The sequence below is a fragment of the Syngnathus scovelli genome, chromosome 22, assembly GCF_024217435.2.
Source record: "Syngnathus scovelli strain Florida chromosome 22, RoL_Ssco_1.2, whole genome shotgun sequence".
Classification (NCBI taxonomy): Eukaryota; Metazoa; Chordata; class Actinopteri; order Syngnathiformes; family Syngnathidae; genus Syngnathus; species Syngnathus scovelli.
Window position 1 is genome coordinate 5,155,429 of NC_090868.1, and position 18,196 is coordinate 5,173,624.

Consider the following 18,196-nt stretch of genomic DNA (forward strand, 5'->3'; position numbering starts at 1 on the left):
GCCTCGTTGGTTCTCACGCAGATGTCCGACGATAAAAACGTAGATTGATTTCCTAAAAGTGGATTCTTATTTGACCGAGCGAGGCTGTTGATGCTGGCAAAATAGATTATACGAAGCGCTCGTCGAACACGGCCTCAAAAAGCCGCTCGCTCCACGTAAATATGACGCAGCCGTGTGCCTAATTATTATTTATTCAAGTTTGTGTCCAGACAGCTTTGCATTCCTCACCAGCAATGAAAGCAGGACTTGTATATGTGTGTAATTAATTGGATATGTTTGTAATTAGAGGGGGAGCGACGCATGCCTGGGCTGCTTTTGTTTTTGCTGTTGTACTCGGCTACTGCACATGAAAAATAAAAACTGATTATGCGCAACACTAATTACAACTGTATTATCCAGGCCCCCTCACCTTGCAGGGTTAATTCTTATGTACATGCGTGTTGTAGATGCTGCACATACTATCTGGTATGATGTGGGAACGCTATAGCAACCATCCATCCATCCATCCATCCATCCATTTTCTGAACCGCTTAGTCCCCACGGGGGTCGCGGGCGTGTTGGAGCCTATCCCAGCCGTCATCGGGCAGTAGGCGGGAGACACCCTGAACTGGTTGCCAGCCAATCGCAGGGCACACAGAGACAGACAACCAATCGCACTCACACTCACACCTAGGAACAATTTGGAGTCTTCAATCGGCCTACCAAGCATGTTTTTGGAATGTGGGAGAAAACCCACGCGGGCCCGGGGAGAACATGCAAACTCCACACAGGGAGGGCCGGAGGTGGAATCGAACCCGCACCCTCCTAACTGTGAGGCGGACGTGCTACCCAGTGCGCCACCGAGCCGCCCGCTATAGCAACCATTGTGCTGCAAAAAATAGATATAAAATATCATAAATTAAAAAAAAATATATGCATGAATATCAATAAATAAATAAATAAATATTTTATTTACACTACAGCGACCATTGTGCTGCAAAATAATAAAAAATAATAAATAAATAAATATATATAAATATCAATAAATAAATAAATACATAAACATATTTATATATTTTATTTACACTATAGTGACCATTGTGCTGCAAAAAACAAATATCAAATATAATAAAACAAAATATATATATATATATATATATATATATATATATATATATATATATATATATATATATATGCAACCAACATTATTTCTGCACCAAATTCAACCAAATACTTGAGTGTGCACACAGAATAATGGCGTTTACAAACGAAGGACAAACACATCCTTTGGCGACAATGAGCGAGGGAGCAGCAAGTCAACCAGGCAGCCATTGAAAATTGTTCAATAAGCCACTTAGCTTGGTCTCCAGATTGGAGCTGTGCAAATGAATGGGAGGCAGAGCGGTGAGCGGTGCTTTCACTTATCTTTGCTTCTTGCCTGGCAGGGAGGGTCGCTAATGAATCCGTTGTGTACGTGTGTGTGTGTGTGTTTGTATATTTGCCTGACTGAAATTTCAAATTCCCATAACCACATGCGTGCACTTCAAACTCTGACTAAAATTGCATCTGATTAACACCCACCACCACCACCACCACCCTTGTTGGTGTTAATAAGCTTTGCCTCCAGCTGCTTTTATTCCAACAAACATGAGACCAAACAGGTTTTTCTTTGACAAGGCGTAGCTAAATAAGAAACTTTTCATGCACGTCACACATCATTTGGTGCAATGGAGGACATTTGGGCACCGTATCTGTTTTTCCATTTTTTTTTCCATTTGGTATTTGACTTAAAATGCAAATGCCCGCTTCTTAACTGGAATGTAAAATTTATATTTATGTAAATAAATATCTCAGATTCTCAGGCAATCAGATTTTGAAAGCCTGCAAGCAAAATAGACAAGCATGCAAACTTATTTTCCAAAAGGATGACACCCCGGTCCCAAAAGAAGAAGTGGGTCCCTTTGGACCCTTTCTCTCTTTCTCCGCAACTCCATAACCCAGAGTTGCCATGGCAACAAGGACTTGCTGCTGCGTCGGCATCGCAAAGACTACAGATGGAGAAGGTAGAGGGAATAAAAGGAGAGTGGGAAAGATGTGCACGTCTAGCGAAGGTACAAGGAGAGCAACATCAAGTATGTCCCCAAAATTCATTCGCACTTGAAAAATCAATATCCACTTGTCCTACTTCTTCCTCTTTCCCGGAAACTCCCTCATCGGCTTGCTTTTATGCCTTCCTCACTCGAGTCCTATTCTTTTTTTTTTTCCCCTCACTGTCCGTGCCTCCTTCACTCCCCATGCACAATGAATTAGTAATGACACGGTTGCAAGTCCACAGTGGTGGCGGAATGGTAATTATGAAAATGTCAATCCCTGGTTACGCCATGAGAATGAGAGAGTGGTCATTAATGTCGTCAACATTTGCACTTTGTTGAGCTGACGGGGAGGACGAGAGCTAATTTGGTAACGTTCACGAGAAAAGACAATCGGTTTAATGGTGGAAGACTTTGGGTCATTTTGGTATGGAGGTTTGTGATTAAAGGCAGTTTGTGTTTCTGGTTGATATTAGCACGTAGCATTCATTAGCGGCTAACGGGTAACCTGCTTGTCTGGATGGAACGTTTCCGGCTGGGTATACTTTGGATTCCTAGAGCAAGTTGATGATTGTACACCTGGGATTGTGATTAAAGGCAGTTTGTGTTTCTGGTTGATATTAGCATGTAGCATGCCTTAGCAGCTAACGTTTGATATTAACATGTAGCATGCATTAGCGGCTAACGGGTAACCTGCTTGTCTGGACGGAACGTTTCCGGCCAGGTACACTTTGGATTCCTGGAGCAAGTTGAAGATTGTTTCAATGGAGAACGTGGAATAACTTTTATTCCAAATTCACACAGACCGAAGGAAGGAACAGTTAGCCTTCCGTTCCCCTTTAATGCTACATATATCCAACATGGGTGGAGGCAATAACGTTTCTATCTGCAGTATGTCTACATTTATAGATTCCCAGGTAAACGCGAAGTTGTCACATTGATGTACCAATCTGACCCGAGCAGGTCCAGCTTGCTGAAACTCACATCAACCAGATAAAGATGCTCATAAAGGGATTTATATTGGCTGTCACAGAGTATATAGATTCCTATCTGGAACATACAGATGCACACGTAAACACGTAGAGGTGCCGAGTCTCATTCATCTTCACAATTTATGCTTGCAATCCCTCCACACCTCCTTGCTCACTCACTCCTGTGATCTCGCCGGCTGATTCTGGTTGTGATCTTCGGGGGGTATTGGGTGACAAGAGGAAATCACACCGATAGCATCAGACTCAGGAAGCTTCCCTCACAAACAGCCCCATCGCCTGCCCAGCAATCCATTACGGCGACATACGCCCGCCACCGAAAAATCCTGGATGCAGACCATCCAAACAGAAAGACATTTTTTGACACTGTCAAATAACAGATTTAATAACACCCATCTATCATTGTAGCTTTAGTCTGAGTCAATGGACAGATGGTTGAAATCTTGGATGCAAGCATGATTAAAATGAGCTTTAACGAAGAATTTGGCCAATGTAGAAGCTCCCGCGTTTTCTTCTTCATTACATTACATAACACGTGCGGTAATAAAGTGGCTAATTAAAACAAACGGCTTTTTACGACAGCCCTCGCCTAAGTGTACATACAAGTTTGACACAAAGGTGGGAATGAAGAGGCACAGGACATATTAACAAAATCCATTAGTGTAAAAATAAATAAATAAATGAACGGAAGATAAACAAATTCAAGTGTCAGAATGCTTACGGCCACACAAGTTTGCGTCGTGTGTGTTTCGAAAAGTTATCGGCGACCGTTATCGGGAGTCACTCAAGGTCGCCGTGCTCGGCTTTAATTAACGCGCAACCGCCAGAGGGAGGCTCCACTGATACACCGAAATCTGAAAACATCGTTGCAGGCTGGCTGCACACAAACACGCCGGCGATAAATCACACTAATCCGGGGCACTCTTTACACTTCATGTGCTACATAAATCAGCTGGAGCATACTTACACATTTTATGGAGAGGAACTCTATTTACAAGTATATATACAGTAAATTTTTTTGTATGCTCTGCTTTCAGTATATTTTGGGTGTAGTTCCACTATTGGCCACTAGATGGTGGCACACTATTTAGTTTGACACTGACCAATAAAAATTGACAGGCCAGTATTTCAGTTCAATGACTATCCTTTTGAATCCTGCTTTTTACACCTACAGTGATGACTGCAGGTTTACTTTCGAATTGAAACATGCTGTTTTGTACGCAGTTGTCAGCAGATCTTAGCATAATCTCCTCTTAACCCCCTTCATATTTGCCTCTGACCTACACTGCTGCTCCCTCGCCATCTCCTTCTCCCTGTTGCGGAGGGTCAACAACTATGAAGACATATGTGCAAACACAACCAATTAGAAGTAAACTCTGGAGAAAACTTGCAGCTCAATCCGTTGGTTAAGAAAATAATGAAGCAGGGCAAAAGAATATAAACACGACAAAGCCGGGAAAAAAAAAACGAAACAAAATGGAAATAAAGAGAATAACAAGAGCTACAAGGACTTGCAGACTAAAAAGAAGCCGTGATGTGACTGCAATGCAGTTTTTACCACGCGACTACACAGCACAAAATGAGACCAAAGGAATGCGGCGAGAACAAGTGAGGGAGAAAGAAAGGAGAGCTACGATGCCTCTAGTGCCCGTGACAGTCGGCCGGATGATTTATGGCCAACATTGTTTCGTGGTGTAATTGGCCGCTGGATCACTCGCTACTTCTTCGTCTACTTCGTCTTCTTGTTGGTGTGGGAATGGGAACATGAGAGAAGCAGAGGTGTCTGTGGATGGACTCAACCCAAATCGGGTTTGCTGCAAGGAGAACGAAACTAAAAATATTGACCGAGCCTTTGCCGGGTCTCGTAAATGATGTTTTATGTATGTCTTATATTCATGCAAATGGTTTGATGGCCTTGTCATTCAGAATATAAAATCACTGACGTTTTTTAATAGTCAATATCTGGAAATGTTCTTACAAGAGGTGTTAATTTTCACTACAACTGTAGTGTGAAGATAGCATTCATTTGTCTATTAACTCAGAAATTAGCTTAGCATGCTAATGCTACCGTGCTAACCCTAAGCTGATAATACTAGCTTCACTGGTAGAGCTGGCAATTTTTCCCATGGGGGGCCATCAGGGCTCAAGGATATCTCAGGGGCTTAGTAAAACCTTTATCAAATAAAAAGAACCAAAATTCTTCAAAAAAAAATGTTGATGAATGTTCAATATAAATACCCAACAGTGATGGGTGATGAATTCCCAAAAGAATATGAGAATAACCAAAGGTCAATAATCTGGCCTGGCAGCTGGTGGGGGTGTCCAAGCAGATTTTAAGGGGGCCAGTGCCCCCACTGTCCCCCCTTTACCTCCGCCAGTGACTAACTTGATAATGAGCTTATTACTTTTCTCCTGAAACTTGGTGTGATTTAGCCATCACATGAGCATCATTATCAGGTGTCAAATCCTGAGTAGCAGCCAATTTCACAACGATAATTAATTTTACTGAAGTAGCAGTGAATATTTTCCCTATGCCCACCAGCTGCGTTGGTCCCGCCCGACGTTTTGAAGACAACATGGAACAAAGGTGATTTGATAATACAGCACTGAGCAAACGTGAGTAACGCCATCAGAATTCAGAGATGTTGTCTCAATTTACTCCTATGTGACATCACCGCCGCCAGCTTGACATGAAGTCATTCCGGAATTCTTAATGTGGAGTGACATCCAAACACATTATATATTCCCGTACTAAATGGTGTTCGTGGACAGAATGAGAGTTTCCTTTCTCGCTGGTAAGCGACACGAATTTTAGTGAGAGACTCACTTCAAACGGACATCGTGTGTCTTTTATCTTCCCATTCATGCGGCGCAAACACACACACACACACACTGAAGAGATGGAAAGGGAAGATGACACCAAATTGGGCCATCATCAACCCATTCAAATGGCCGTTATCAGAAGTAATTTGGACTCAAGGGAGTGGGCCCAGGACTACCTGTTTTGAAGAGACACACGCCCTCTAGTGGCCATGTTTACAATGACCCTCTCCTGTGTGAAGCAGGTGTTCCATTCAAAGACATTGTTTCTGCTCAGTATGACTAAACCGGGGCCAGTGACTTCACGTCTCCACACACATTAAAGCCTCCGGGAAGGAGGCGGAGCATGTGTCGATGCATGAGAGCAAAACAAAGGAAGAAAAGAAGCAGACTTGCTGTAATAACTCTTTCCCTTACCCTGAGTGACACATGCACTTTTGCCCTCAGGAGTTGAAAACGACAGTGGGAATGAAACGTGTTAAGACACATTTGACCAAACTGCAAACCAAAGCAGACACAAAAAAAAAAAAAACCCTCACAAACAGCCTGAGGGTTAAAATCCCCTCAATGATTTCCTATTATTGCATCATTGCCGTTGTTTGGTGACATCACAGGAGGCGGAGGTAGTTTGTAAAAACTAATCAGCCATTCACCCTTGAAATTCAAAGTCGATAAAACCCAATTCGAGTGCTCCAGAACATTTTAGGAGATGATTAGCTCTAAAACAACTTTCTATATAGTGTACAGGAAGAATATATTAGACAGTAACAGATGTCGAGGTCAAAAAAGGCAGCCAATGAAAAGAAAACACACACAAAGACAGAAGAGCTCCCGTCCAAACTTCTGTCTCAGTAACAATAAAAGCGGCGACAAACTTTGTGCCGGGAAACAGGTGCGGATGAATATTCATGGCTGGGGCCGAGTCGCATCCACCCGCAATTGTGCGAGGGAGTGAGTGTTTTGTTAAGCATGTGTCTGGATATCTGTGTCCTTGCGTGGGTGGTCAAAAAAAAAAATATAAAATACCACCAATGCTTAGTGAACAAGAAAAACAGAGTAACTGCAGGAGTGAATATTCATGAGTCATAAATAACAGCAGGGAAGAACAAGCGATGAGGTCAAGTCAATCAACGGGATGTCAAAATGGTGCCGAATTGCAAATTTGGGAAGGACGAAAAAAAAAAAAAAAAAATCAACACAAAATGATCAAGTCACAACACAAGGCCTGGGAAGTGGAGAAGGGAAACAAATGACAGTGTTTCACCCGCAGAGAGACAACAATACATTATTGATGTACTCCTGTTTCCCCCCCAATCAGCTGTGATTGGATTCTTCTTCCATCAAGTGGGCAGACGGAGACACATTACGCTGGAGAGGAAATCTGAGAAATGGAGTGCTGTCGTCGCTATGATTGGCATCTGAATTCCGAACGATCCAATAGTACTACCAGCGACCTCCTGGCAGTTCAAACCACGCTCACTGACTTTGTGTCTTGTATGTTGCCTGACCTCAACACGTCACACGATGTCAACGGGCCTTGTATGAGAGCAGTTAGGAAGCCACGAGTCAGCAAAATGTCCGCCGTGCATGGCAATCACAATTGGAGCGGCCGCAGCATGACAAAATGTTATAAATTGGAAAAAAAAGAGGGATGGTGAAGAAAATAGGCTTGAATGGAAAAAATGTATAGAATAAATAAATAGAATAGCGTGTTTCATATTTTATAGCGGTTAAGTATTTTGTAGGTTTTATACACTTTAGTGTCGTGTGCAAACTGTCTAGTACAAGGGTGTCAAACTCATTTTTGTTGAAGGCCACATCGGAGTTATGATTTCCCTCGTGGGGCCATTAAAGACTTAAACAGAAATAAATGGGGGGATATTATCACAACACGCAACAGAAAAGTTCAACAATTTTTTAATTTATTTTGAAATTCGGATTATCACAAAAAATATTGCAATGTCTCAGTTTTGGTACCGTATTTTCCGGACTATAAGACGCACCGGACTATAAGGCGCATCTTCAATGAATGGCCCATTCTAAAACTTTGTCCTTATATAAGACGCGCCGGACTATAAGGCGCACCATTAATGCATCATGTCAGATTTTTAATCCAAATCAAATCCTTCTCCATTTTATCTTTTTTATTTCAACTTCAGACGCAACAAATTACTTTACAATCACAAAATAATGATCCATGGTCTTTTTGATTCATGATTCATAGTCTTTAGCGGGCCACTTATGATTGATTTCATGACACAATGCTTCTGGCCAGTTTAAATTTAGGAATTTGGTACATATATAAGGCGCACCGGACTATAAGGCGCACTGTCGGCTTTTGAGAAAATGTTAGGTTTTTAGGTGCGCCTTATACTTCGGAAATATACGGTATAAAATACGTAAAAATACGGTATTTTAATAAGAAACATTGAATTGACTCACATGATTTTGCATTTGCGGGCCACATAAAATGATGTGATGGGCCGGATCTGGCCCCCCAGCCTTGAGTTTGACACCCGTGGTCTAATAAAATATAGCATAGCAACGTATACTGTATAGCATATACACACACACACACACACGCACGCACACACTTATAGATATACACTAACACACATTAGCATAACATAACAACCCATCCAAGCTAACTACTTAAAGATTGCAGAGGTGTTCCTATTTCCATCTCTACCTTCAATCACGCATCTTCTTTTCACACCACCCCATCCATCCTTGCCTCCATCCAACCATCCTTCCTCCTTTCCTTCCTCCAGCTGCCTAGCCTGCTGCTCCATTCTGCCGCCTCTTCCTCAGGTGAGCGAGCGTCGGCACCCACCCGTGACGCCGCACTGGGGCATGTGGCACTTGTGCCGCCACACATCTCATCTGCCTAAATTAGCATGCATTAAGCTCTCACATTTGCAGTTAAATTGCATGTGAGGCTGACAGAGTGCACCATGGGTGGCGGACGGGGAAGGAACCTGAAGAAGTTTCACATCTTTTTTCAACCAACTGTGTGCCGCCTTTACAGGAAGCCTTTTAAAAAGCCGCACCAGATTTAATGCTGCTGCCTGAAGCTAGACTATTGTTAAGGTGTGTGTCTTGAGCAAGCAACGTGTTATCACTGGCCACCAGTCCCATTGCAATCATCACTGAATAAACACGCTTAATAAAACATTGTCTCCACACTGGTTGGTAGTCACACTGTGAGAATGGATTTCATGCTTGGTTAAGTAAATCTGATCATATTATTGTGCCAATAGAAAACAAAATAGTACGTAGCGAAAATAGTACACACCTGGTGTTGAAGGAATCATTTCAATGGCGCCATCAAAGGGAACATGGAAAGAAAGAGATGATAAGAATTAGAAATAATCAAAGAGCGGGCACAAGCGTAAAATGTTCAATAGGCATTTGCTAATCGCCACATGTGCCAAACTCATTCAACTAAATTCTGCAGGGGGTTGTTTGTGCAAAACCAAAAACTACACCCACGGGCTGAAATGATCAAATTTGTCAGGCTCGTATCGCAAATTTGCTTCTTCTCGCCCGTGTTAGCGGTGATGGCGTGTTTTGCCAGTGCTAGCCAAGCTAGCTCATAGCTACATAAAAATCCAAGCTAGTTTTTGTATATCTGCGATAGAATGGGTATTGGTTCTAGGACTTTGAGACTGCGCCAATTTCTGAGACCTCTTTGTTGATATAGAAGGGACATTATGAAATATTTCCAAAAATTAACCCAATTCCTATATCTTGACACTGAATGAATCCGGGTCATATGATTTATAGATGCCAATGTTTTCATTACAGTTGTACATTAGCGGGTAGCTTTGGTTAGTTTTTGGATTAGGGTTTATGTTCCAATTTCCAAACAAAGTGGACATTTTTTAAATCACAATGGTTGCATAAAATATTGATTAGCACCATCACCATGTGGCTGCATTGGATTGTCACATCACAAGAACCGACAAACACACAAAGTGCAAAGCTTTGTAGGGATTACAGATAAAAGGCCATAACAGAGCCACAATTGCAAACATTCATAATGGCTCGGCCTCGTGGCGGGATTGCATCCGTCGTCGTGCGTGTGATAGTGATGAGTCACCGAGGCAGCAAAGGGGAAAACAGAACATAAAGCTGTTCGGAAGCATCCAAATTGTGCACAGAGGTGATATATAAACTCGACAGTTCAAAGAAGGTGTTTATATCTGTCTGATGGAAAGCAGTAACTCTGTTCCGATCATTCTGATTAAAGCAGATTGGTCTCTTTAATACCACTGACTTGTATAGGCGTCACGGTCAAGGTGGTAGTATCGATTTACCAGTCAACCGTGACTAACCAAAGAAGCAAGACTAATTTAGATTAGACATTCATTGCAAGTATAGGTTGTTTCTATGGATGTCGATTGATCAGCGAGACCCGCCCACTTAAGTCAGATCACTTTAGATGGAAGTGAAAATCCATATGGAATTCCCCGAAGGGATCACCGCCAAACCCGTCTCCTGTACCGCAGCAGGTCAAGACCAGACCGCGTCCACGGGGAGCCACTTAGTGCATTATCATATTTCATATTTGCTCGCAGCATATGTAGCCACTCTGAGAATACGCCACTTTATTCGAATTACCATTTATACCCCGCAAATGAGATAGGAGACGATGGGAGCGTAGGAAGGAGAATTATGGAAATTGTGATTACATTCAACAGATGGGCGTCGTTTCGATGAGACGGCTGACATTTGGGGCGCAGGGGGGGAGAGACGGATGCTTTCAAGTGGAGTCTTCGAAAAGTGAGCAAACACTTGGAAGGAAAAACGGTTTCGTTACGAAACAAAAGAAGGTGCTCCAGTGCTTGTGGGGTTTTCTCCGTGCCGTACTTGCAAAAAAAAATCAATTACAGTGCAGAACTCATAACGTTGTTTCACGCCGGCTAATAACCGGGCGTAATAGGAGCATAATTACCTGACAATGGGGTCTAATTGGCAGTAATCATAGCCATGTGAGCCTGAGGAGACGAGTCCACGACATGGAGATTCTTGCACACCTTTGCGATATTTTTAGCTGTGTCATTTCACTTGATAGTTGTCATCCCCATATAATTATTTAACAGCTTCCAATCCGCCTCTCCTCTGCACACAGTTAGATCTACTCCCATTATTTATTGATTGGCTTATAGACTAGGGGTGCAGGATAAGGCCAGGGCACAGGGGTCCCCACGAGGGGGCCCGACCGGAATTTCCATAAAAGATATTTAAGTCGGGTGAGTCTCTGTATTTCATCCAGCACGGCTGAAAGACATACTGAAATGATGAAAGTACAACGGAGACCTCATGAAATATGAACATCATATAAGAGTGGAAATAAGGGAGGAGGGGTTACGGGGTTTTTAGGAGAAAGATTGGGCGAATGTGTTATAAATCTAACATATGCCGTCTCAAGATTTATTCACACCCAAGTAGCCTCCAGTCAAAAGGCCACTCACCATTTCACCAAATGGGTAAAAGTGAAGTGACACTGCATGTCATTAAATTCCGGCACACTTCCTCAAGATCTGCTGATTCAAAGGCAATGTCACGGACGAGAATAGTGCGAGTGTTCTATAATAACCTAGTGAAAGGTCAGCGATGGTTTCTGCAGTCTCTTGTCAGCAAAAAAAGACAATGCTGGTCATATATTTTCATTTGCGTTTGGAATACCGTCATACAAACTCAAGAGGGAGCTCCCACAGCTCTTCGCGAGGTCCCCCTCTAGAGTTACTCTATAAATGATCTGTTGGCCATCATTTAGCAAGTCTGCATGTTAATCATTCATCACAGCGAATCGTCCGGAGCGCAGGAGACTGTTAGCCAACAGTTGTAAAGATGGAGAGGGGAGAGAATTCCCGATGGGATCGGTTGAGGAAGAGAAGCACCATGGATCATACCATGAACATTAATCATGTTAGCCTAGTTTCCCATGTAAAGTGCAAACATGCGGAGATGTCTCGGAGAAGGGAGGGGAGACCATGTGGTACCTTAGACAAAAGTGTAACGGATAGAAAGGAAAGACTTTAATGGCTGTCAAGAGATTTACAGATTTCCGCTTCCCAAATATGGTCGATGGACTTGAACTTGAAAGCTGGTGACTTGACACATGAAAACAAAAAGTACTGTATTTTCCGGACTATAAGGCGCACCTAAAAACCTAAAATTTTCTCAAAAGCCGACAGTGCGCCTTATATATGGACCAAATTCCTAAATTTAAACTGGCCCGAGGCATTGTGTCATGAAATCAATCATAAGTGGCCCGCTGAAGACTATGAGTCATGAATCAAAAAGACTATGGATCATTATTTTGTGATTGTAAAGTAATTTGTTGTGTCTGAAGTTGAAATAAAAAAGATAAAATGGAGAATGATTTGATTTGGATTAAAAATCTGACATGATGCATTAATGGTGCGCCTTATAGTCCGGTGCACCTTATATAAGGACAAAGTTTTCAAATGGGCCATTCATTGAAGGTGCGCCTTATAGTCCGGTGCACCTTATATAAGGACAAAGTTTTAAAATGGGCCATTCGTTGAAGGTGCGCCTTATAGTCCGGTGCGCCTTATAGTCCAGAAAATACGGTAAAAACATCAATGTTGGGTCGGGCAATTGGTATCTGGGTCTTCAGTTGGGGCTTAACCAATCAGAATATTCAAACAGACTGATGTCATCACCAATGGAAGCATGTAAAACCCTTCTGGGAGTATACAGGTCTAACTCTAACTAACCACTTCTGCGGAATATAAAGTCTGGGACATTCTTATTCCATATTCTCGAGCACCATGGTGACAGCTGTGTTTACCTGCCACCACACAAGCCCAATTCCAACCTACGCACGGGTGACATTCCCCGAGGTAGCCGACTCAAACAAGTGGTTGACCCACACGTATGCCGGTCTACTTGCGTTTGTCTTCCAAATGTCTGGGTCATAAACAGCAACAGCTGGAGTCGCTTCTAATTAAATACCTGTGCATCTGTCTCGGGTCCCGAGCGGGGTGTCGCGCCGGGTAAGCGTGGCGGGCCTTGTGTGTATTGTGCTTCGGGCGTGCCAAACGTGCTGTTCCTCGCTGATTCCTTCCCTCGGATTGCTCTATCAACATGCAATTACTTTCAACTCTGCATGCACACTTTAATGTGGCGTCATAAAAGATATGGCCCACGATGGGTAGGACTCAAGTGGACCCCTTACTGTAATTATTAGCGTCTATAAAACATAAGGAAATAAGGCTGCATAGAGAAGTGTAGAGTGGGCGGGGCGGAAACTAAATCATATCTGGAAGTACATAAAAGAAATCCTTGAGTGGATGCTTCTGTTGTGATCCTGACAAAGATGGTGAAAGAACACTTTGTGAGTCATCAATGCCATCCAATGTCCAATTCCGGACGACATCAGTGCGGCGGGGCTGCATTCAAGTCATCACCTTGCCTCGGGCTACTTCTGCCTCAAAATTGAGGTCAGATGTCAACCCGTACAAGCGCCTCAAACGGTTGAGTCAATACGTCGTACACGCGTCTGCGTACAAAGGGGGAGGGGCAGACACGCATCCTTAGCTCATCACACCCCGAGGGGGGGAGCGACGGTACTTGACCCGCTTCCATATTTACTGGTCGTTACTGGCGTCAACAACGAGTCGTCTATCCTCGGACATTTCACACAGTATTACTTAGATCAAGGCTTCATGACACAGAGACACAAGCCGCCTTGTCCCTACACCCAGTAGTCATATTTCGAGAGCTTCAACGGAATATTAAACAACCATCATGGTAGCTTGCCGATAAGACACTCTTTTGTTTGGCGGATCCAAGTCCAAATCCAGGGCTTCGTCACAACGTCCTTCAACCTATTCAAATCCGGTTCACACTCGAGTCTGGATTGGCTTAAGCCAATCATTGGCTTTCCTGTATTATGTTTAACCTGCGACCTTTAGAAGTGATACTCTAGACGACTAGTTGATCATTGGACTGTGAAGAAAATAGGAACCCCGAGGACATTATTGACCGAGATTTATGACCGACAGAAGAAATAAAGGTGTAGGACCCCAGATGTCTTTCTACAATTACTTGCCGTGTGTGGTCTTCTGGAGAGTCAATATAAGCTTGGACATATATGACTGTTATTGGCAGGAATCTGTTAATCAATACACTTGATTGGCATGGTGTCGGGAGGCCGCTTGAAGAAACAGAGGCTTTGCTATTTAAAGATTATCCCTTAGAGAGGTTAATGGACATTTATGAATGCCAAGGTTCAAGAATATTTCAAACACACACCATCTGCTATCCCGATCCCTTAAGGACCAAGATCTTGTGTGAAGACGGGAGACATGAGATACAGTTGCTACTAGTTGGCCAGTTTGCTTTCAGGATGCTCTTTGCAGATCTTATTCCAGCCTCAGCTCCATTGTGGGCTGTTGTGTATCCGAGACCAGTCAATAGCTCCAACTCCTTCTCCCAAGAGGTGAGCCCTTCTAAAACATGCATGAGTCTCGGAGCTGGGAATACGCCATCAGAAGCCTTCAGGGTTTTTTTTAAAGCTGGTGGAATAGCTAAAAAGCTAAGTAAGACCATCTTTCCAGGATTACATCTGAAGATTTTTTTTTTATCAGTTCTAATATTCCTTTACTGTTTTTTTGCTATTGCTCCGACAGCGTGTTTTCCTTGCATAAATCAGCCCTAAAGCCTCCACCAATGGGCAGGGGTATTCTTACATCCCACCTGCTCTATTGGAATATATAAAATCCCTGTACCGATTGTGCAGAGCTTCATTTTATCACCAGGAATTACCCAGGGAAGAAGCTCCAATCTCATTTTACCAAAACTTTTGAACATTTTAATTTAAAATTGTACGATAAATCCCATTTGGAAAACGGCAGGATGAACAAAATGAGGATTGGGAAATTTCGGCCTTATGAATTTTTGATGAGGCTAAATGGCCCCGTTGTGTGACCCAGCTGCTGAGAGCCAGGTGGGCTTTCAAGGGCGGGAAACTGGGATTGACAAGAAAGGACCTGACACACACATTTGGCCATTTTCTTAGCTGAGAAGAAATTTGCCTCCAAAGATTTATTTGTTTACTTCGCCAAGTGCAGTCAATGTTTTTCCTCTTTCCTCTCAGTGAATAAAGTTGAGGATCAATGCACTGTCATGGCTAATGTGCACTGAGGGCAACCCTTCAGAGTGGAAACTGGGTCTCGGTATCAGAGCATGGCTGACACAAATCACCGTTTGACAGTAAAAGCGGAACGACAAATGGGAAGAGCGAGTGGATGAAGAGAGGGAGGACAGATGGAGTTGATGGAATGGAGGAAAGGACTCGAGGCTTATTGCTATATTCGTCATTAACGCCAGAGAACGTGGGAACGGACAAGTTGAAGTTGAGAGAAAACTCATTCACTACCATCGACGACTATAGACGTCAAATTTGAACTGTGAATGAGTTCAAGTCGTCTCCCCAACTACTTTTGTTTTTGTTTCCGTCGGCATTCCTCTAATCGCCTCGTCCTCCGTCTTCCATTATGAACAATGATACTTAGCGACGATTACAGCCTTCGTTTTAAGTGCCGCCTTTTATGGTTACCAGATGCACTCATGGCGTTTTAGACCCATTGATTGGGCCCGATCAATACGGCATCTTGGGGAAAGTTTGGAGACGCTACATTAGCGTTACTCCCAGATGCTCTGAAAGCTCCGGGCGGTCGTTTGTGGAGATGGGTGCTAGTTCATTAGGTTAATGGCTGACAGCAGGTGGGTTGTGCTTTCTTTTGAAACGCCATTTTGGTTTCTACGCATTATTTTCCTGTGGGCAAATTTGAATGCAAACTTTTTAATACAATTCAAAATATTTGTGTCAACACCATCGGATGGCAACTGATAAGATTGCTTCCCTATCTTCCTACCGAGCGCCAATGAGCTAATCTGACATGTCGGATTCGCATTGGGGCCGAAACGGATGCGAGATGGGACGGCGCTCAACCCGCAGATAAGAGAATTGATATTGATTGTGAGCTATATTGCTCACATTGCGTCCTTCGGGAGACTGTACTGTGCTCTGCCATGCTGACGGCGTTTCACAAATATATTGATTTGATAAACATATTTCCAAGCAAGCTCGCGGCGGAATGGCACGCCCAAAGAATATCAAATTCTTTGCCCTCAATCTTTTCTCGAGCAATACAACTTTGCACGAAACGGATAAACTCAACACTTTCCACAGATGAAAGCCCAATAAAAGCACATGCGGGGGTACGCCTCGCCCAAATATAGACGGGAGTGCGTGCGAGTGTGTGTCGCTAACAGGCAGCGCGAGTACCCAGGAACTGTGGAAATGTTTTACAAGCTCAAAGCGCCTCTGGAAGGCTGCACATTTTTTTGAGCGGATCAGCGATCCCACTGTGAATTCCACGCATACTCTTTGGGAACCCCCCCGTTCACCCTACTACCCATACACACAGCAACAATCATCCTCATTTTATCCCCGCCCTCACTTCTGTTCCACTTCTGGTACGTACATGCACTCCGACAACCTTTCCCTATTTTTCTTTTCCATTCTGCCTTTTCTCTGAAGCCCTGAGCAATTACCTACCAAGACTCTAGAGAGAGAAAGAGAGAGAGCTAGAAATGCAAGGAGGGAATGCACTAGAGTGTAAAATTGGTTAAAGTATGGAAAGAATCATTATAAAGACGACCTAAAAACATTTATGGATAGATGCTAAGAACGTGAACCTAAATTTGAAATGGAAATGGCAATAATAATTTGGGTGGGTTTTTGTTCATGTTTTGGTCCTCATCAAATATGAAAATGAGAACTAATTTATTTATTATTTATTTTCATTTTTTATTATTTTTTTTCATTCACTATTTTTTGTGTAAAGATGACAAATGTATTATTATTTTTTATTATTATTTCTTTATTTTATTTATTATTTTTTTCTTATTATAAAAATTATAAACATTTTTACAGACACAATAGAAACCTCAAAGTGGTTGCTGCTCGGGCCTTAACTATAACTCCCTTTATTCAAAAACAATATTTCAAACTGACTCATTCACTTCCTGTTTTGATCCACAACATGTTTTAAGGAAAAAATGTTGCTAGTTGTTTTCCCCAACTAAAAGCAGATGTTTGCAAATGTTTAATTTGATTAAACACAAACAGAACCCATCTGCTTTCATTGAGGAGGACAGAAATCTGACAACACTTTCTACCCAGAGGTGGAAATTCCTACAAAGTCTCTAACCGATTAACTATCAATTCGTCATCGATTAATTCTATAACCGATCTATTAATCGATTACAAATCCAAACTGTGACAAATATGACTAAATTCACCATATGTGCAGAGGGTGCAGAGTCCGCCGACTTCACTAAGCCCCCTTCCAGGTTGATCCATTTAAATACACAATGGAGGATTACGTTTTCATCTGGCCTACACTGCAAAACATTGTCGCTTTAATGCAACCTTAGCACATGCTAGCAGGTTTGCAAGACTATAAAATTGTGGCCGACTCAGGCCTGTCATGGTCAGGTTGGGTGAAGGAGGAGTAGGTGGGGGGTTGGCTAAGACCCCCTCTCCAATGTGGAGTGCTTGTGAATTGGTTTTGGCTTGAGGCTAAATCTCCTCACAGACACTTTTTTTTTTTTTCCAGCTTCTTCCTTTACCAATTCACACACATCTCGGCCAACTCCTTTGGCTGCGTGGCAGGTGTGAACGTGTGTCTCCCTGGCGAGTTAGTTTCTGAAACAATGGCGGACCCTCCTCCAATTGACTGATTCTTCCTTAGCTGTCACGCACTGACAGAAGAAAAATACCGACGTACCCGCCCACCAGCCTCACTCAGACAGTTGCAATGTGTCTGCTGGCTACATTCAGCCTGATTAAACCGCTGCTTACTTGTAATTAAACACCGTGCTTTGTGGCAGCATCCAGCTCCGATACGTTGCGTCCATTGGCACAATGCCTCACCCCTCCCTCGCCTTTCAGAGGGGGCCGCAGGTGGCACAATTGGCAGTAATGTGTTCTAATTGTTGGCAGAGCTGCCTGGGTGGATACGTCGCGGGGAGTTGAAGCTTGGCAAGGTTACAAGCAGAAGGAGGAGGCGGTAGAAAAGGTAGAATGGAGCTATCGGCCAGAATGAACACGTCGCTTGTGTGTTCCTGAGGAGAAATTGGCATGGAACAAACAACGGAAAGAAGGAGAAGGCTGCTCCCGTCACGTCCTAATGTTTCTCTCGATGTTGTTGTTATTTTTCCACAGCTCAGAGGCAGCGAGAGCGAGGCTCCCTGGGGTTGAGAGAGTAA

At 43.1% G+C, this 18,196-nt stretch overlaps 1 protein-coding gene across 2 annotated transcripts in view; it reads right to left on the reverse strand.

Moving 5' to 3' along the window:
- The window catches only part of plxna4 (plexin A4), a 105,918-nt gene that overhangs the window by 47,428 nt on the left and 40,294 nt on the right, over positions 1-18,196 (reverse strand). The window contains exon 4 of one of the 2 annotated variants that reach the window (XM_049761662.2): positions 1,184-9,176. The exons of the other annotated variant lie outside the window; for it this stretch is intronic. Coding sequence (XP_049617619.1) covers positions 9,108-9,176 — 69 coding nt within the window. The 3' untranslated portion in view covers positions 1,184-9,107. Of the gene's footprint in view, positions 1-1,183; positions 9,177-18,196 lie in introns of those variants that run through there. 2 annotated transcript variants of the gene reach the window in all.